Source organism: Buteo buteo, chromosome 2, assembly GCF_964188355.1.
Source record: "Buteo buteo chromosome 2, bButBut1.hap1.1, whole genome shotgun sequence".
Taxonomy (NCBI): domain Eukaryota; kingdom Metazoa; phylum Chordata; class Aves; order Accipitriformes; family Accipitridae; genus Buteo; species Buteo buteo.
In genome coordinates, this window is record NC_134172.1 from 27,083,477 (window position 1) to 27,104,309 (window position 20,833).

At 41.6% G+C, this 20,833-nt stretch overlaps 1 protein-coding gene across 1 annotated transcript in view; it reads right to left on the bottom strand.

Annotated features, from left to right (window-relative positions):
• CALCR (calcitonin receptor) overlaps positions 1–20,833 on the bottom strand; it is a 178,992-nt gene that overhangs the window by 49,744 nt on the left and 108,415 nt on the right. The window contains exons 3-5 of the mRNA XM_075049378.1: positions 14,817–14,970; positions 10,752–10,862; positions 107–219 (exon numbers count right to left, since the gene is read on the bottom strand). Of these exons, the coding sequence (XP_074905479.1) occupies positions 107–219; positions 10,752–10,862; positions 14,817–14,970 (378 nt within the window). The remainder of the gene's footprint in view (positions 1–106; positions 220–10,751; positions 10,863–14,816; positions 14,971–20,833) is intronic.

Genomic DNA, 20,833 nt, shown 5'->3' on the forward strand with positions numbered 1-20,833 from the left:
TGAGCTGAAAGATGAGAACTATTCTGGTCTCTCTCATTTGTGTCTTACTGCTAGACAAGCCCAAAACCATTCCCAAACAATCACTATCTTTTTAACTGTAGCATACCTTCAATTTTTCAGAGGTGAAAGAGTTGCACAGGGTATAGTTGGACCAAGTTCGGTTGCTTTCAGGATGGCGGAACCAGTTTCCAGTTTCATCACAGTATTTTGAAGCCCTCTCTGACAATAAATTGCAAGAATAGTTATTTTACTATATGCATATTACATATTTAAAAAATCCATAAAAAAAGAATATCTATGTTTGGAAATAAAATGCCTGTGTAACAAAATTCAAAGGATTTTCAACTCATGCAATTAATAGACATTTGTCTGGTTTGGTTTTTTTCTCAGAGATTTATCTGATGGTATACTTGTTTATCTCTCTCCTTTTGTCTTGAATGAATACAGCAGAGAATATATACCCAGCCTTCATTCAGATGCAGTTATTTATGTGATAATAATTCATTTAAGGAGGCTGTTGAAAGCTGGTTTTGGAAGAGAAAGTGTCCTGGTTTTGGCTGGGATAGAGTTGATTGTCTTCCTAGTAGCTGGTACGGTGCTATGTTTTGAGTTCAGTATGAGAAGAATGTTGATAACACACTGATGTTTTCAGTTGTTGCTAAGTAGTGTTTAGTCTCAAGTCAAGGATTTTTCAGCTTCTCATGCCCAGCCAGCGAGAAAGCTGGAGGGGCACAAGAGGTTGGCACAGGACACAGCCAGGGCAGCTGACCCAAACTGGCCAACCGGGTATTCCATACCATGGGACGTCACGTCTAGTATATAAACTGGGGGGGGCTGGGGGTGGGGGAATCGCTGCTTGGAGATTAACTGGGAGTCAATCAGTGGGTGGTGAGAAATCGCACTGTACATCATTTGTATATTGCAATCCTTTTATTATTACTGTTGTCATTTTATTAGTGTTATAATTATCATTATTAGTTTCTTCTTTTCTGTTCTATTAAACCGTTCTTATCTCAACCCACGAGTTTTACTTCTTTTCCCAATTTTCTCCCCCATCCCACTGGGTGGGGGGGAGTGAGTGAGCAGTTGCGTAGTGCTTAGCTTCTGGCTGGGGTTAAGCCACGACAGAAAGTAACGTTAGGCCCCGACGCCGAACCTGACAGAAGTGTGCACAGGCAGGCAAACACAGTGATGTCTGCATATCGATAGTTCTTGTCCCAACCTGCATTATCGATGCTGGAACATGAATGTGCCCACTGGCTGGCATGCAAATCTAACTTTTTGTTTTCAAACCTGACACTCTCCAGGACATGCTGGTAGCCATACACAGATGCTAGCAGATTGAATCTTGCAGCAGGCTTTCAGGTATCAAGGGAAATAATTAGTTAAAAATGCTGTGTAGAGAAAGGGCAGCAAGCAATGTATGAAACAGAGCCTGGGTGCTGGAGACGGTGACAGCCCCAACACCAGCCATATGCTTATACAGAGGGATGGAGGAGTCCTGCCCAGTCTGTGTGCCAGCTAAATCCTGCCAGGCGTGAGCAGGAGCACTGCTCCTTTTCCTCTGAGGCTGCAAAGCATGCAGGCACTGGGAGAAGCAGCCTTGCAAACATTTTGGCACAGGTCCTAAGTGTCCAGTTTCATTTGAAATGGCTGCGGAGTTCTCTGTTTAAATAATCTGATGTGTGTTCGGCCTCTCCACGTGTGTCTCTGGTGCTGGTTCCTGCACCACAGGAGGCTCTGGCACCCTTCCCGAAAGCTCTGCCATATGGATTGCTCTCCAGGCTCATGCTCCTTCCTGTGCGTCCTTTTACTGTGGCAGGGGGATGGTCAGGGCTTTAGCACTGTACAGCTCTAAGGGATGCCTGGAGCCACAGATGTGTGCTGTGCCTGTGTCCTCCCAGCCACACTCACATTTCTGCCTGGGAAACCCTGGATGCTGAGGCGCAGACAGTCACTTCTAATCACTTGTCAAGTTTTGGACTAGTTCCTTTGGCCTTCCCTCAAACATTAGCCAAATGGGAGTCACTGGAAAGTTTGCCCGAATAACAAAGGCAGGACAAGATCAGAAACTTAAATTATTTGATGTTTTCTTAAATAGTGACACAGTTGTTTATTTATGAAAAACAGAGATTTTCAAGTCTGACTTTTAAAATAGTCTAAAAAGCCTATCTTGACTTCCCTTTGCCTATTCTAGCTTTATAATTTTATGGGCTTTATACAGAGATTAACAGCACTTCCGGTCAATACACTTTTACAGAGCCAATTACCATTTAAACATACACATTTTCACATTTTGTGTTCAACATTTGCATTTATTTTTCTTAATCAGCTCTGATGATTAATGAGTCTATTCATTTGGAATATTCATATTCCCTCTATACACCCTAAGGAAAGCAATTGATCGTACTGGCAAGGTAAGGATTGTACAGACTGAGCTATCCTCCTCTGACTAGAAATACACTTTATATAGTGCCATTGCAAAAAAAAAAAAAAAAAAAAAAGAAAAAAGACAATCTTCCAGAACAGAGCATACTTTTGAAAATACTATGAGTTTCAAATCATTGTTTTGGTGGACTTGTTGAAAATCAATACGTGCATCAACAACACCAAGAGGAAAAGTACATGTTATCTCAGCCTTGCATCGCTGAAGCTTGGAGATAATCTCAGACTGCCTGTGTAGCCACGTTCCCATTGTACTTGTTGCCAGATATTATCTAAAGCTGGAAAAAGTTTTCAGTCATAGATAAAAGATTAATGGTTACGCTACCATGGAACACAGTGTACAAACATCGTACCTACTATCCCATACACTCTGCAAAGTACACGGCTTTTGTTACTATGCTATAGAGTATAATGGTAATACCATCTATCATCTCTGTACTTTAGTGCCTCGGTAGGCACTCTGCCCAAGTTTAATGTGGACTCTGTAAGTTAGAGACAAGCCTGTTGCCTCATACTTTTTCTCGAAGCCAGACAAGCACAACTGATCCTAGTCTGGAAGTGGCTATGTCCCACAGATTTCTTGCTGTGACGTTGTCAGAATATGGGACTGGGCGATAAGCCTCCCTCCCGTCCATCCCAGTGACTCAAACAGGTCAAACATCTTTTCTAAATCTATGATTTTATACAGAAATAAAGTTGTGAGTCTGTAAGCCAGCCACTGTTCTACTGCAAGTTATTCTCCAGTGGCCCAGCAGCAAGTGTGGGATTATGAACCTGGGCACGTGTTGGTTTTTATGCTAACCAGAAGAATCTAGTAAGCTCTGAAGAATGTTAGGTAAGGCAATTCCAGCAAGGCACAGTGGAAGTGTGTGCTTTAAGACTATTCAAATACTATGTGAACACTGATTTTTTAGGCTCTGCCTGTACCCTATCAGCTTGGATACGGCACCACTTGGGCATCATGTTATTCAAAGTGGAGGAACAGTGACATTGCATGGGATTCGTCTCATCTGACTTTAGCAACCTCAAAGTTATGCAATTCATAGGCAGTTGTGCAGGCTATCTGTAGTTAGCTTAGAAAGACAGAGACTTCAAGAGCTGTCTGGGAAAATAGGATAAGAGAAATCTTGTGCATGAGGGCAGTTTCATGGGAGTAGTGAAGTGTCTAAAAAGAGTAATGAGTAGTAATGTTTTTGCGTGTGGTATTGCTTGTGCTACTAATAGTGTTTTATGTATCATATTTTCATAAAACCAACTCAGTCATTTATATGTAACAGTTATCTTCACCTAATAATTCTGGAACAAACAGGATAGCTCTATCAATCAGTTTTTTTACAATTAGACCAACTCTATAGCTAGCAGATGTTAAAAGAGTCAACACCATTTTTTTAATTTATTGTTGAGTTACAAACTGGAAGTAGAAAGAAGTTTTCCTCTGTTGCAGTGTGCGCTCAGCACATACCAGACATTGGATTCTTTGCCATTGTTTGGACAGACCTGTGTAGTACTTAGTTTTGCAGATGAGGGAATACCTGATGTAGCACATGTGATTTACTTACATCCTCAATAAAATATTCTCGAAGAAAATTTTTCAAAACCAAAAAAATCATCTGATATAATACAATGGAGACCCTAGAAAACTTCAGTTCCAGTGTCCTGGTGAGTGAAGTTATCACTATCATCAGAATGTCTCAGTCAGCAGAACTGGAATCTGTATAACAAAGTCATATTGTGCACTGTGGGGATAAGAACTGATTTTTAAAATACAGCTGTCAAGCTCACTAAGAAGCAGGACAGAAACATACAGAAGGGTAGGAGGAAAAGAAGCAGCTGGACAAAGTGTTCAGGTCTGTTTTATTTGTCACTGTCTAAATGATACCACTTCAAGATAGGAAAATAGGACCAGCAGAAAATCAGAGCTGGCTTTTTTAGGCAGAGTCAGGAAAATTGCATTTGTGGCAGCAAGAGAAGGGCTCTCCCAGGCTTCTCCCTGGTCCTTCCTAGGCTGCTCAGGGTGCCCCAGCAGGTCCCTGGGGCTCCTGCCCACAGAGGGTGCTGCTCCTTACCTGCTCTGAGCACGGGCACGTCGCCCTGCCGAGACCCAGTGCTGGGTGGGAAGGAGCACAGTGCTTGCATTAGGGGATGCCTGAGGAAGTGGCCTCCCTGTCTGCCAGGAGCCTGGGGGTGGAAGGAGCCGCAGCTGCTGCTGCGACCCAGAAGGTCTCTCTCCATCTCTGGTTTGTGGAAGGCCATGCTTTCTCATCTGCAATGACTGCTCTTGTCAGCTTGGCAACCTACTCTGCTGAACACTCTGAGCATTTTGCCTGCTGTGAGAAGGGTGTGCCTGTGTCCCCCAAATCCAGTCCCTTGTGGTCACAGGCATCACAGCTGGTAAATGCAAAAGGGTCTGCAAGAGCTATTCAATCTGTACCCCCTTTTCCTGCATGCAGCATTTATCCTTATTTCTCTAATAGTCCTCTATTTTGTAAGAAAGACAAAGCAATTCAGAGACTGCAGTATGGCACAAGAAGAAAGCTGCAGAGAATACAAATACCGCAGTGCCTCTGTCCCCTCCGCCACCATGATCCACACTCCAGAGCAAGGGGACCTCCTTGCCTTTAGTCAGTGTCAGAGCAGGAAGGCAAGGCTGTGCTTCCATGTTCCTCAGTTGTGAGAGGTAACAACACATTAATCATCATCTAAGCTAATTGTTTATGGATACATATGGATCTGTTTCCAAATTGCACTTCTGGAAACTTTGCTCTTGGAGCCACATAAGGAGTTATGAGTAACTGGTTTACAAAATGGGACGAAAGACAGAAGCCCAACAAAGTGGAGAACTGAGTTGAGTTTTGATAAATGCAGCCTTGGATCACAAAGTTGGGCTGGGCTTGCTCTCTGCTGGGGTGGCTACTGCTCTTAACCACTGCTCTTTGCCAGAGAGGAAAGGGAGCGAAAGTGAAACGAAAAGGTATGGCTGCCACAGCGCAGCTTGCACATTCAGCTCCATTGCTATGTGACTGCACAACATCCATCCTGACCGAACGCACTGCGCAGGGAGAGTGCGGTGGGTAATGTAACTCTCCCCTGCCACAAACCCAACAGCCTATGGATGGCACAGGACACTGTTCTGCTCCTCCTGCTGCCCCCAGTAAATTTGCCTTGCTAGAAGGCCATTGCATCCACAATAGATTTCCCTTAATTATCAGCAAGAATATTACCAGCATGAAATACATACTATATTCCTATCAAATTCAATTCCTAGCAATTTCAGTGTGACCTGGAACCATTTCAAAGGGATTACACCAAAAATTAACCTGGATAAAATAGGAATATAAAATATAATTCAAGAGAAACTGTGCATGTTGCCTGAATAGGGGAGTATAAAACTCAGCCCTGCTCAGAGCTTCTCGGTCAGGAGTAGATGATACAATTTATTTCCTGCTGTCACTGGAATTAAAGCAGTAGGTCTCGGTATGTTTTCCAGACAAATTGATTTGGGTTTATGCATTATCACATTGCACATGGTGGTCATTGTGAGAAAGAAATTGCTACAAGAGACAGGAGTTGTTTATTGAAAAGACAAAGTTGTCGCAGCTTGTAGAGAGGGGTTTCTGTTTGTCTGTTAGCTTTAAGATACTAATTTCCTTTCACAGGACAGAGCTTCCTCAGGTGGGGAAAGAAGTGTGGGAAGCCCTAGGTAACTGAACAGACTAGATTATCACAGTTGTCCTTCTTTCTTTCAGAACACAGATTCCTATCTAGTAAGAACTGATGTAAGTTCAGTGAGATAAGTGGGACTACATTTGGTACTTAGTTATGAAGTTGTCAGAGAGAAAATGAACAGAGCACTGAGCATGTTCTCCATCATTTTGCTTCTGGGTCCTTTTCTCCAGAATATGATTTCATCTTATTTACTGTCTAACATACTCTAGCAATTTCTTCTTGGCATCGATGTTGAATGTTGTTGAGTGTTCAGATATAGAGAGCTGGTATACAGCACCCACATGTGCCAATGGGAGGAGGATCCGATCCTATGCTGCCAGATAACATTTTACTTTTCCAGCTACAAATGACATATGTATCAAAGCACAAAAAGCAAGCTGAATGACATCATTTTATTGCAGGACTCAAAGCTATGCATGGCCTCAAATGAAAGTAACTTAGCCATCAGCGAGCTGATACATAGTGGTTTTGCAGATCTTAGTGAAGCCCACAGTGGCATAGCGTGAAATCCTTGTTTCAGAAGTCCATGGAGTTACTTGTATGCCTAAAATACATGCTGAGGTGGTTTGATATCAGAGAGACTTAATGGGAAGGAAATCTGACAGGCACTGCAGTTTTCATCTTGTAAAATCATGGTTCTTAGGATGAATTTTCTGTTTCTCATCAGAAAATCTAGCTGTATTTTGTTTAACAGGCATAAGTAACCGAAGGAAATAATGACTTGTGGCACAAAACCTGACAGACTTCTCAGGATGGCTGAACCTGTGCTTTTGGCCACCTGTCAGTGGCAGCCACTACCATTAGCAGTTGAAAGACTTCTAGTCACCCCCATGATTTCTTGTCTCCCTCCTACACTATTAAGTCCCTGTGCGACAATCAGCCACTTGTAAAGCAAAGGCTGGCTACCTGCTGGTTTGATGCTGCAGATGTAATATGTGCTGGTGTATTGGTTTTATGTGGCAAGGTTTTGGTAGCGGGGGGGAGGGGTTACAGGGGTGGCTTCTGTAAGAAGCTGCTGGAAGCTTCCCCTGTGTTCGAGAGAGAGCCCATACCAGCCGGCTCTGAGATGGACCCGCCGCCGGCCAAAGCCGAGCCAATCAGTGATAGTGGTAGCACCTCTGTGATAACATTTTTAAGAAGGAAAAAAAGTTGGGAGAGTGAGAAACAGCTGCCGGAGAGAGGAGTGAGAACATGTAAGAGAAACAGCCCTGCGGACACCAAGGTCAGTGAAGAAGGAGGGGGAGGAGATGCTCCAGGCGCCGGAGCAGAGATTCCCCTGCAGCCCGTGGGGAAGACCCTGGTGAGGCAGGCTGTCCCCCTGCAGCCCAGGGAGGTCCACGGTGGAGCAGATCTCCACCTGCAGCCCAGGGAGGACCCTACACCGGAGCAGGTGGGTTCCCGAAGGAGGCTGTGACCCCGTGGGAACCCCACGCTGGAGCAGGCTCCTGGCAGGACCTGTGGATCTGTGGAGAGAGGAGCCCACGGAGCAGGTTTTCTGGCAGGACTTGTGACCCCGTGGGGGACCCACGCTGGAGCAGTGTGCTCCTGAAGGACTGCACACCGTGGAAAGGACCCATGCTGGAGCAGTTTGTGAAGAACTGCAGCCCGTGGGAAGGACCCACGTTGGAGACGTTCATGGAGGACTGTCTCCTGTGGGAGGGACCCCACGCTGGAGCAGGGGAAGAGTATGAGGAGTCCTCCCCCTGAGGAAGGTTGAAGTGGCAGAAAATAACGTGTGATGACCGTAAACCCCATCCCCGTCCCCCTTTTGCCGCTGGGGGGGCTTGGTGGAGAAATCTGGGAGTGAAGTTGTGCCCGTGAAGAAGGGAAGGGTGGAGGGAAGGTGTTCTGAGATTTGGTTTTATTTCTCATTACCTCACTCTGGTTGATTTGTAATAAATTGAGCTAATTTTCCCAAGCTGAGTCTGTTTTGCCCGTGACGGTAATTAGTGAATGATCTCTCCTGTCCTTATCTTGACCCTCAAGCTTTTTGTTATATTTTTCTCTCTCCCCTGTCCAGCTGAGGATGGGGGATTGATAGAACGGCTTTGGTGGGCATCTGGCATCCAGCCAGGGTCAACCCATCACAGCTGGGTTACTCAACAGCTACTCTAGGAAAGCAGCCCTGACTCAACCAGGAGATGCTGAGCTGCTGCCAAGCCTGGGAAACAGTGTTGACTGACCAGGATGCAGGCAAAGAAGTTGGCAAGGAGAAGAGACATGTGCCAGGGGAAAATATGGAGTCCCGAAGGTATTGTTCCTAAACGGAACAGCAGAGAGGACAGTGGGAAATTAATTATTGGAGCCGGCTTTGCCTTCTATGGCTGTGTACAGAGAACATGAATACAAAAAAATTCCCAAATCTGCAAGTTTTAAAGTGTGGCAGAAAGAGTAACCACAGTATGCACACACTGTGGGCCAGACTCTGCAGCATACATCTGTACCTTAAGGAGTGATTTGCAATCAGTTGTACAAGCCACAGACCTTGGCATTAATAAGCATTAAAAGTGGAGTGAGGTGCTTCTCCATGGAGAGCTTCAAGTGCTACTTTGAATAGTGGTGTTGTAGCAGAGCAATTAGTTCAGAACAAGTCACTGGAGGCAAGCAAGCAAGTGGAAAAGCTGGGAATTAGTGGCTTGGGAATGAGTAGGAGAACGGCTCTGTAATCATCCCCATGCACTGAAGCATGAGGACCTTGAATCATGGGGAAACATCTGTGATCACAGGGCTGCCCAACAGCTACTTCTGCAGGTGTAAGCTGAGCAGCGCATGGAGTATACATAAACTAGGACTGTTAGTGCCATTATTTTTTATTTTCTATGAAAACCATGGAAGCAGGGAAAGCAGAAGCCTTGTAGTAAATTTTCCTATTCATCAAAGAGGCTGCTGCCACATGGGCAGGATATCATGAACAAAATGGGGGCAGAAGTGGAAGGTACAGACCTCATCCAAGAGGCACCTCCAACATGCATGTAGGAAAAGGCTTGTGCAACCTCAGGATCCAGAACCTCAAGCTCTCTCCTGAACGTGGACACTTCTGTCTGGGAACTGAACCAAGTTTGGCCAATTCTTTGAAAAATGTTCTTCTGGCATCTTTTGTGCAAAGAGCCTGATGGTTGAAGCACTTGTCCACAGAGAGGGAGACCTAGGTCAAAGGCACCCCTCCAGTTGAGGGTCTCAGCTCCTCAGCCTGTTTCCCCCAAGGTGCTCCAATGATTAGCCACAAGTGTGGCCCTGCAAGACTCCTCCTTGAAATCTATGACACTGTACAGAAAAAAGGTCAAGATTAAGTGTGCCAGAAAGGAAAAAAAGGTCACAAAAGGCAGGACTTTGTGATTTGGTGCCTGTTGTCTATCTCAGGGATGTAAACTGCTGTAAAGGTTTGTGGGGTAGGGCTCAGGGTATTCCCACAAGACATGGACAGTCACACTGCCATGTGAGCTCACTTTCCAGGCACACAAATCCTTCAATCCATCCTGTCAATGCCTGCTTCCATTGGAAAGGGAGAGGTTCCTCTATCAAAGTTGGGATGCAGGTTTGAATCCCCTCAGACTGGGGCTGCTACTGGAAGTTTCCCAGTTGCTGGGTGAATTCTCTAATTGTGGATAGCTTGATTTGTAAAGAACAGAAATATCGATCAATCTGGCTACTACTGCAAATGGGATTCAGCAAAATGCATACTGGGTCTGATCCAACCTGGAAACTCCTCCGTTTCTGAATAGGCAACAAGCTCAACAAAATCAACAGTTTTAGCTAATGGTACTGGGTAATTTATTCACAGCTATGCAATAGTCTGTTTCCTTACCTTTCAGTTGGGCACACACATGTTGGTTTAACCTTGTTGAAAATTTTTAGATTTATATACCCTCCCCCCCAAATGTTTAGTTTCATAGTTCTTAATTGCAATCAGTACACTGCATCTATGCTGGATTTAGCACGCTGTGGCATCAAGCACTGCCTACAAGCAACATGTAGTGTGGAACACACAACTGTGCCTTTCTTCAAACAATACTCTTTGTGGACTTATACTTGCGTCTAATATTTCTTCATATCTATTTAGCAGCATTTCTGTGCTTGATCTTTCCTTTCATTTGTCCTTTAAAATGCTCTTGAATTGCTTCTTCATCTGCATGGCTGCTAATATTTGTATGAAGAATTCAATGATCAACTGAAACTTGGCGACGGAAAGAACATTATTTCTGGTCATTTTCTTCAATAAAATGTTATTTTCCAATAAAAACTGAACAAAGAACATGCTGATACATATTTCATGCACATAAACATTTTCTCTTCATTATAAAAAATTAGTATGAGGTGCTAAAAAGTTTTGATATTATAACTAAGTAGTTAATATTTTCATAAACTAGGTTACATAAATCCATGGGTTATACTTATATAAATATAAATACACATAAAATTTTTTACAATATTTTAAATTAAGCAACCCATTTTAATTTCAGCCAAACTCTCTAAGATTTCACAATGCTTCAAAAATGCCACTGGAAACATGCTTCCATTCAATGGCATTAATGTTCTGAAGACTTCCTTCAAAAGACAAGATGATAAAAAGAAATATGTACCAGTTGGATCAAAGTCTGGAAAATAATCTGGACAATTCTGAGCAGTGATTCTTCCAGCAGGCGTGTCGTCCCAGCACAACCAGCCATCCCACGTTCGGTTGCAGAACAGACCTGGACATTTAACAGGAATGCAGGTGTTAATTCAACACACAGTCACTCCTGAACCCACTCTGTTCTAGCCTCTCAAGGAATATTGCCATCAGCAGAAAATCCTGTTTTCTTTTTGCAGTAAAAGCCCTTGTTATTGCTACACTTTGAGTGGCATTCGGGTGCTACAAGGTACTTTTTTTTGCTGACATGATGTTAGTGGTGTTCATTTTGCTGGAAAATAATGTTTTAAAGCCTGTTGAACTAAAATTTGAATGGAGGGTCTGATCGTGCAAATTCCTCTTTTTGATCCTCCTTCCATCCTTGGCCATAAGTGTGTACACTAGTGGTACCTAAAGACCTTATAGACACCCACTTTTCATTTCACCTTCTGCTGCTCGGCAGGTCTGAAAATCAGGTCTTTGAAATGTAAAGGTAGGAAGGGCTTGCAGGGATGTCCCAGCTAAAAGCAACATTTGCAGAGACACTTTCCTGTCTTTAAGGTTGTTGCATTGCTCAACGCTAGAGATCAGTGACATAGCTACAGATCCAGTGAAGCAGGTGCAAGACCAATCTGTAACAGGCAGCCTCTGCCTGCTGATGCCTGGGTAGGCATGCTGTGATCCTGTCCTCATCATGCCCCTTCTGGGAAGGTAGCACTGTCGAGGTTGTGTCCCTTACAAGGACTGTTCCCAGCCCCAGAAACAATGGCCATAGTAGGGAGGCAGAACACAGCTCATTCTTGATTCCCATTACAGAGGTGTTACATACTATGGGCCACAGAAACTGCATTATAAGACTGCTTGCTGTAACTATTTTCTGACTCATTGTGGATTTATTCAGGTAACACATTAAAAACTGCCCTATACTTCTTAGTTATTTTCCATTTAAAATCAGTTTGTGTTGGGGAAAAGGTATTTATCATCATGACCATCAGGTTAAAGGGAAATACAGTGAGAAGATACATCTTGCCTTTTTTGCTGTGGTCCCAAGGGAGTTTCAGAATTGCTGCTATGACCATGTAGGTTGTTTTTGAAAGAATCATATGGAAGGCACCTAATAACCATTGAAAGTTAATAAAACATGGGCAGCTAATTGCTTCTGGTGCTTTTGAAACTATCCACAGATAAGCTTTCTTACTGAAGCAAGAAAGCTGTAAAAAGACATCTGAATTGTTCAAATTTGCATCAATAACTGTTTTTAAGTCAAAATAGTTGTGGATTAAAAATTGAAAGCATAAAATGTTCCAAGTGAATTTTTTCCAGATCAGATGTCCAGCAAAAAAGATATTTTTTAAACACTTTTTCTTCATTAGCTAAGATTTTATGCACAGCTATTTTTCCATTGTCAAGTTGAACGTGTTAATTCTACTTGTTCACCTAATTAACCAACCATCATATCAGCAGTTTGTTATCTTTCCTTCAGGCATTCTCATGTTCTTCTCTAGCTTTGAGATATATCTGAAAGACTTTTAGGAATCTATTTGTAATATCAAAGAAAAAGAAGAGTAGAAAATATTTGCAACTTGAACTTGTATCTGAAAGATACTGCAGAATGGGGTTGATAGGAATTTCTAGCTTTAAATCCTTTGCCTTGCCTGATAAAGAAAAAAAATCACTGATGTTGATCTATACATTGTGGAATGTCTCATTTGAGGTAAGTAACAGGATATATATGTACACATACATCCATAAATATATACATATGCACACACACATATAGATCTACACACACATACATATATATGTTTTTTAAGTCCTGCAGGAAGTAAAAAAATGTAAGTAATAAAACAGAATAGGAAGACTTGAACACCATACTGTTGTATCACCAGCTAAAAATATTACATTTTTGGATGGACAGGGAGTGTGGGAGTGTTGCGTTGTCCCCGAGGGATGGTCAGGTGTTCCCATGTGCCTGAGCTCCTCATTTTGTTATTTCTTTGGGATTGAAGCTAATCAACTCTACCTTGAAATGGGCAAGATAAGTGAGTGTACATGGTCTGTTACTTTGGCTCTGCTGACACATGGCTATTTGTATTGCTGCCACAGCTCACCTGTATTATACCATCTCTCTGGCTCCTGAGTGTGAGATACTCTGCAGTTCATTGACATCAGCTTTGAGCCCCAGGATTATGAAGCATTTAAAGTACCTTTGTGCCAGTCTACCAATAGGGTCCATCAGGGACTGCAGCGATACCAGGGAAAAATTAGACACATCTCGGCTGGCTCTGTGAAGTTGTACCAGACACTGGGCTTTCCTGGGAACTTCGATGTTAGACTCCACTACTGTTTGTGCTGAAAATGCATACCCAGTATACCCCTTCAGTTCATGTGTTGGGTTTTTCGTCTCAGGAGACATGCCTACGGTTGTCCTTTGCATTAAAGGAATTTCCCACCTCATCCCATCCTCCCTTTCAAATTTGCAGCCAAGAGACTTAGACCCTTGCTCCCTTCCCACCCTGTATGAAGTGTAAATGTTGGAGGGCTGGTGACAATCCTGTAATTCAGTTGAAAAAGCAACTTCAGAAGTGTTGGCATCATTCCTTAATCACCCATTATCTTCATTCTGGTTTATAAATAAATTCAGTGCATTTTGCTATGAATATAGCAGTCCCCAATGGCATCACTTAAATCTAGCTGCCAGTCAAAGCAGTGCAGGAACTGCTGTGCTGTGTCTGATGGCTGCGGGTCTGCCACTGCTGTCCTCCTGGGACAACACTGCCCTTGAGAACACTACCAGGAATTCATATGTCATGAGACATTCAAATTCCCAGCTCATGCCAGTTGCAGCCCTTTGCAACTAACCACATGAGCAAGGTGCAAAAGAAAGGTTAATCCAGCAGAACTATCAATGCGTGCAAAAATTACAAATTTGTAGAGCTGGAGACTAAGACTGGTCTGAGCAGACAGTAAGTTATCTCCCCCTCAAGCCCAGCAACTAAAGGCTTGTTTATGTCTGAAACATGATGCTTTCTATCCCCTAACCCTGTTTAAATACTTGTGGGTTTTCCCCATTATTGGCCTGAATGAAAACCTATTTGAAGCAATGGGAATCTCTACATTCATTCAAAAACATTTCTGCATCAAGACCTGAGTATCTTAACATCTAATTCTTTGAGTCTTACAGAGCCCAATAAAATCTTTATGGTAAAGAGCTATAGAAATGCCTGTGTTCTTGTATTACAAAAATTCCCACATTATCTCTATCCCATCTATTATGTTGGGGCTTTTTAATCATGATTTTTTAATATATTTTCTCTTCAAACTGTGCCCTCAGTATCTCTGCTCTTTACTTGTATAAATACCCACAATGCCTCCCATATTTTTTTCTCTAACCTCCTCCTAACTTCTTCCATATTTTCTGTGAGAAAAAGTGACCAGAACACTCAGTCCCAACCAGAAATGCTGCTTCATTTATATTGTGCTATTGTAGCACCATTATTATTTGTCATTTCCTTTTTCATTAATCTTAATATGTGCCTCGTATTCAATAAAGATGTATCCACAGTGCTTTATAAACCTCTTTTTGCTAGTGTCACTGCTGAATATGGAATACCTGGCACATCTGTGCTGGTACAGAGCATGGCAGCTATCAGTCAATAGAAGAATGACAGAAGAACAAAACAGTGAGTGAAGCAAGCAGAATAGCATTTATGTTTAAGAGATCACTGTTCATAATCAGGTCTTTGTGTGAGCTTGCTGAAAGCTTCTGGAGAATGCCATTCCCTAAGCAAGAACAAGACATATTCAAGCAGCAAAGCACTGAGCCAGAAATGTAGATGACAGGGGTACCATCTGCACAGTGAGGAAGAGCTGTTCAGCTTAAGAGGATGCGAAGTTAGTGTGAATTTGACCACTGCTTACAGGAAGGAAACTGCACCCTGAGGAAAACTATGGGTTAGTATGCAGAAGAAAATATTTATAGTGATATAAGTAAGAGTGGCAATACACAAACAGACCTTCTTTAAAACTTTTTTACCTTTTTTCTTATATGGAGGAGCTCTGTTCATCCTCTCATAGCATTTGAACTGTGAATCTATTATCTTCTGTCGTATGACTGAATTTTCAGTTACTACAGGCTCTAATGTAGGATCAGTATAATTTACAGTAGAAGAAAGACTTGGAACCATTCTCTGTATAGAAAGGAAAAAGTGTTAGTACAAGTGAATAAACCAGGAGGATAAAATAAAAAAGTGAGGATCAGAAATCTCTATTACAAATGCTTCAGAGGCCTTTTATTTGCACATATGTTTAGCATTATGATAGACCTTATACTGCTTGCAAAGTAAATGCTAAATTTTTACTAGTTTACCTCACTATAAACTCAGGATTTTAACCAAGCCCTTTTTCTTGGCAAAACAGAGGACCATTAAATACTTGAAAAAGTCTTAAAAATCTTTTCATTTAGCTGAGCGATCTGTAAAAAAATTCTGTATCTGCCCAAAGTTATACCCATGTATTTCTGCTCACTTGTGCCAGTTTCCCTCCAGACCACTCACACAAAATACCTCAATGCCACAGCCACAAAACTGATTATTTCATGTTTTATGTCACCTGCTTTGTGCTCCTTCAACTGTTAATGTCATAGAAACACAGAGCAGAGAGTTTAAACCTCACTACCTTGCCTTAACTCCTAGTGAAGTACCTAAGCAGTGTCCCTAAATTTGAGAGTCTGAATAGCAAGGTCCTCTTTGACTGAGTGGCATCTTCTGACTTCTCCCACTCTGAGCTGCCTGCAGGGCAAAGGGAAGGATCACTGCCTCTGGAAGGCAAAAATCTCATGGAGAGAGGTCAGTTATCTTTTTTCCCATCCCTCCCTCCCTCCCTCCCTCCCTCCCTCCCTCCCTCTATCCATCCTTCTGTTGCACAGCCCAGGTCTGTGAGCCAGGGTGGAAATGAGAGTGCGTAGCTTTAGTTAATTCTGTTCTGCCTTAATCCTGTATCAGGACACTTCTCTGCGTGAAGGTGATAGGAAAGCGTTACTTCCTCTGCTTCCCCAAGCAAAAGCAATGCTGCTGTGGAACTTCCCTTGTACGACCCTCTATTTTTCCCTATACAAAATCATACTAAAGCCATCACAAACACATACAGAGTAATTTACAGGCGGCTTCAAAACTTAGGACTCTCATAAACACACAAACTCGATGTTTTTAGCGGCAAATACTAGCACACAGATCTTTAAGCAGGCATTTGTAGTTGTTCAAACTGAAGACATGACAGGTTTAAAAGTTCAAATATCAGCTTACTTCTTACATTTTTCCCCTTTTTTTATTGAACATCACAGGCAATTATATCTCATTAATACATAACTTTTTATCCCATTTGCACAACTAAAACCCCTTGGTAAAATACACAGGAAAACAACAGGACGTTGTTTGACTTAGTTGGGAAAAAAAAAAGTGCATCATTACTTTATCCCAATACTTCTGTGCCAAACCATCTGAGTTTAATATTTTTGTACTCTTATAGCTAATAAATTATTTTTTCTTAATTTAATCTAATCTCCTTTGATTGATAGAAACATTTTCATTTTCAACTGGATACAGCTACTATCTGAAGACTGGAGGACAGTGAAGACAGTTTATCTCGTTGCACTTAAACAGGTACTTGAAATAAAATAGGAGGAATAAGAAGGAAGATATTTTCTGGCAGAAACAATTTCATATAAATTTTGAAACAATTTTAAATAAATTTTATGTGTATGTATACACACACACACACACACACACAAAGATATAATTGGGCAGTGAAGCCATTTGGAACATTTCATCTGACCATCCAAGTGAAAATTTAAGCATCTAGAAAGCCAGAATGGCAAATACAGAAGCAAAGCCACACATCACAGATCCCTCACTTATGAAAAGATTAAAGGGAGTAGCTGGAGTCCATGAGGATCATTTTAAAACCAACCAAGCAATATCCTAAATCCAGCGTGTAGTGTAGGAAAGGGCAGATGAGTTTCTTCAGACACCCTCAGGTCTGTCTTAGCCCTTTGTGTCCATGTATCGCCACAGGCTTCAGTACTTCTCTGAAGAGATTCATAGGTACTCCATGCTTATTTTTTCCATTCTTATTTTGAATAATACCCCAGTTCCAAGCTGTTTGCATTCAAGAGAGGAATAATGGTATTGCCAAAGAAAGCTAGGGGGACTTCCGTGGCATCACCTGTGTTCTCGAGGATTCCTCTGTTACTTTGGGCCAGTTTGGGAACACACCCATGTTTGGAAAGCATAACCATCTGATTACGCTCAGAAAACATCAGCAGTTTTCCTTGCCCTGAAACAATGCTTTTATTTTATTTTTGTTTTCTTCTAGGAAGGCGATGATCTGTTCTTCACATATGTTTGACCAAACAAGATCAAAATCTTTTCACACTGACAGAGACCAGAAAGACTGGTGTTGCTGGCCATAAATACTGTTGCAGTTTCATTTGCTTTATCTGTACAGAATAAATCACAACACAGATATGGAACAGTTGGCAAATGCCAGCTACAAAGATAGAAACTGTAGGAATTGTTCAGTGCTTCAGAACATCTTTCCCCTATTCTAGCTTTTCTTGGAGCCTCTTTTATACACCATTTTTAAAACAACAGACCATTCCCAGAAGATTGCACAGTATAGAAACATATAAGCTGAAATCAAAAGTAAGATATAGCATCAGAAAAGGAATCCTCTATTCACATCTTTTAACTGACAAAGATGTAACAGTTTGTAACTAGAGATGATGATTTTGGGGGGTAAGATACAATTCAGAGACCAAAGACACCTTACTCTTAAAGGTCATTTTCATAACTTGCTGTGTGTAAGGGACTAATCCAATTCCTGAAGAAGAAGTCAACTCTTGTTGGGTACAGCTTAATGAGAATATTTTAATTCTTGGAGGCAGAGAGTACCCGTGGTGGTGGATAGGATAAATGTCTTGGATTGTGCACAAAACTATTTACAGTGCTCAACCACGTAACCAGGAGGACTGCCCATTCTACTGCTTCTGTGCAAGGCAATCATGGCCCAGCTGAAATTGCCAGCAAAATTTCTGTTGCCCACATTTGGGCCAGAAATTCATTCAGAGAGATTAAAAATATGGATGAGACTGTGTCACTAAAGCTCAATGGAAATTACTTCATCATTGGAAATCATGTAATGGCCTACAGTATATCTAAAGCAAGTTTGGATAAAAACTGGAATAATGATATTAGATTACAGCTGCCTCTTAAATTATCTATTTATTTATTTTTTTTTTACCAAACACAAAGACTCATTTTTTCAAAGTTAGTTGCACAAAAAACTTTCCAGGCACTTCTGATGTAATTGAATAGCTTGTGTGTGAAATCAAATTAAGGGGTTATATGTAGGTACGTTACTAGTATTGTTCATCTGCGATATGACCTTTAAATGTACTCTTCCCTTTGATTGCTATTACTTATTTCTGTTTGCCTTGATTTGAAAAGCTGGCTGTGGAAGTTTGAACAATATTTTCTTCTACCTTAAAATCAGATGACCATTTCAGCAGACTAATGAAAAATTAATTTGGTGGCTTGCTGGGGGTTGAGCAGTCACACCTCTGTTTTTTGCAATTTTGGTGGTTTCTACTACGCGTAGGAGAATCACACGTCCACCACTACTGCAGGACTCGGAGCCTAAAGCCTGACCTCCCCGAAGTCAGTTCAGTGGGCTGATGATCCAGCCTTATATTCCTGGGGCTCAGTCAGACAAAAATCTTGGTACACTTTGTGATGTCAGATATTATTATTTATTTTAGTCTTCTTGTGCTCCTTACTGTGGGGGTTGAGAAAGAGCAAATGGGACAGAAAGAAATCTCTGGGTCATTATTCTCTTATCAGAAGTAGCAGGAGCTTGGGCATGGCTGCACAGGGGGAAAGCTTAGTGTGTATCATGCTAATGGGAGAGGCTGGGAATGTCCCACGAGTCTCTGTGTGTCTGTGTGTGTGTGCTCTCACGAAATTAATGATTAGGAATCACCTCTGCTACTATGTTTTAATGATTATAGCTAGGTATTTTAGGAATTAAGTTTTAAAACACATGTTTTCACCATAAAAAAGCCAAGACCTGGTTACTACCTAAGGTACTGAAAAAATTGTGAATGTTCAGAGTCCATTACTGCACATTAAAAACCCTTCCCATCCACCCATCAGTTACTTCAGATGGAAATATAAATGATGTTAGATACAATAAAGGAATGCCTCATTCATTTATAAATATCTTTATTAAAGAGAAAGAAATAATTCACAACTTAATAATCAGGATGTGTTCATAGCCTGAAAATGATTGGTATGATTTCTTCAGAAGAAAACTGTTTAAGTGATGTCCCATGCAGCAGTTTAGCAGCCGTACATATGATGTCACTCCTAAAAGTCCAAGTAAATGACGTCATACATACGACCACCAAGCCACCACGTGACAAACGACTGTTATAAGAAAATGAGTTATCATTACAAAGAGAAAAACAGGCTGCTGGGAATGTCGAAGTTCACTTTATACCTAGAATTAATAAAGGAATCTAGAGAAAACAATTTGGCTTCATTATTAAACTATATCAAAAAGAACAAATAGTGCCCCAGTTTCTGTAAGACAGACACCTGCTATTAACCTGTGCAAGACTGTGCCCATTTCTGGAAGAGAGAATTCAGATAAAGCAAGTACAGAATTCCTTTTTTTTCCCCCACAAAATATAGGACATGATGAACAAGCATCCCCAAATATTTTTCTTCCACTATCAAGGAGCTTGAAGTATACTAACTGTTGACTATACATGACATTTAGGAAAAGAAGGCATTTGTAGCTTTCTTTGCTTTTGTTTTTTTCCCTCGTTCCACTAAATATGGTAATTTTGTAACGTTTATTGTTGAGATCAGTCAAAACATATTTCAAATTCTGGATGCTCTAACTGTTTGTTACTGATTTCAATAGCTCAACCATTCATTAGGTATAATTCTTTTAAAACGGCTATGTGTAGTCACCACTTTGTAGGTCACTAAACTCCTGTCCTTCAATACATCACACCTTTGAGTGAGAGCTTAGCATGATTTAGACTGGTTGCGGAGTTCCTCTCATACGTCGATTACATTTAAACTACTTTTCACAGCTGCAAGTGTTAGGACAGAAACGAAAATGACTGTGATGCCTTACGAAGGTCATTAGTGCATGGTGCTCAGTAAACATAACAGTAATTTCTTATCCATCACAAATGTGCTAGGAAACAGCAGACGATTTCTTTGGGGAAATACCTCAATATGACATGTTTTACTTAACCATTGAATGTTAAAATTTTCCCATACTCAATTGCCGTTGAAGGAGGATGGAAATTATCTCACAGTGAGATCCCATATGATTACATATTGCAGATTTTGGCAGCTGTTTAAACAAGCATGAGATTATCAGCCTCAGCAGATGAAGACAAGGCACTTGTAATGAAAAGCAACTCACAAATCTTACAATTCTTTTCTGTTGCTGCAGGATTTGCTCACGCAAGGAAGCTTTACTCCTGGAGTAGCCTGATGCAAACTGTGGGCTTAAAGGAAGGCAGCAGAATGCTTCATGAATTTTTGCTTGCAGCCCTGATTATCATCTTGTGAGAGGCCTCGTTAGGGCAATCAGCTACATAGCAACATTCTTATTTTTTAAAAAAGCAAAGATGGAGACAAAAAGTCCTGATCACCCCTGAAACTGGGTGAGTAGAACAGAATAAGGCATTCCTCTCCCTCTTGGGAAACCATGAGCAGCTTGAGTGTCAAATTCTCACACTAATTCTCACCACCTTAAATTCTCAGCAGCTTGCTTTCCTGAGTTTTCCTTGTGTGAGAAGAGCTCCAGAACTTGCAAGTCCACTTCCATACAGCTTGAAGGAACCCATAGTTACAAAGGGAAATGTGCTCTTCAGAGCAACATCTTTCAGAGGCATGGTCTCAGGTGATGAGACCCAGGGGGTTCTCATCATCCAAGACTGGGGAAGCCCTCAGTGCCAGACAGCAAGCTAGG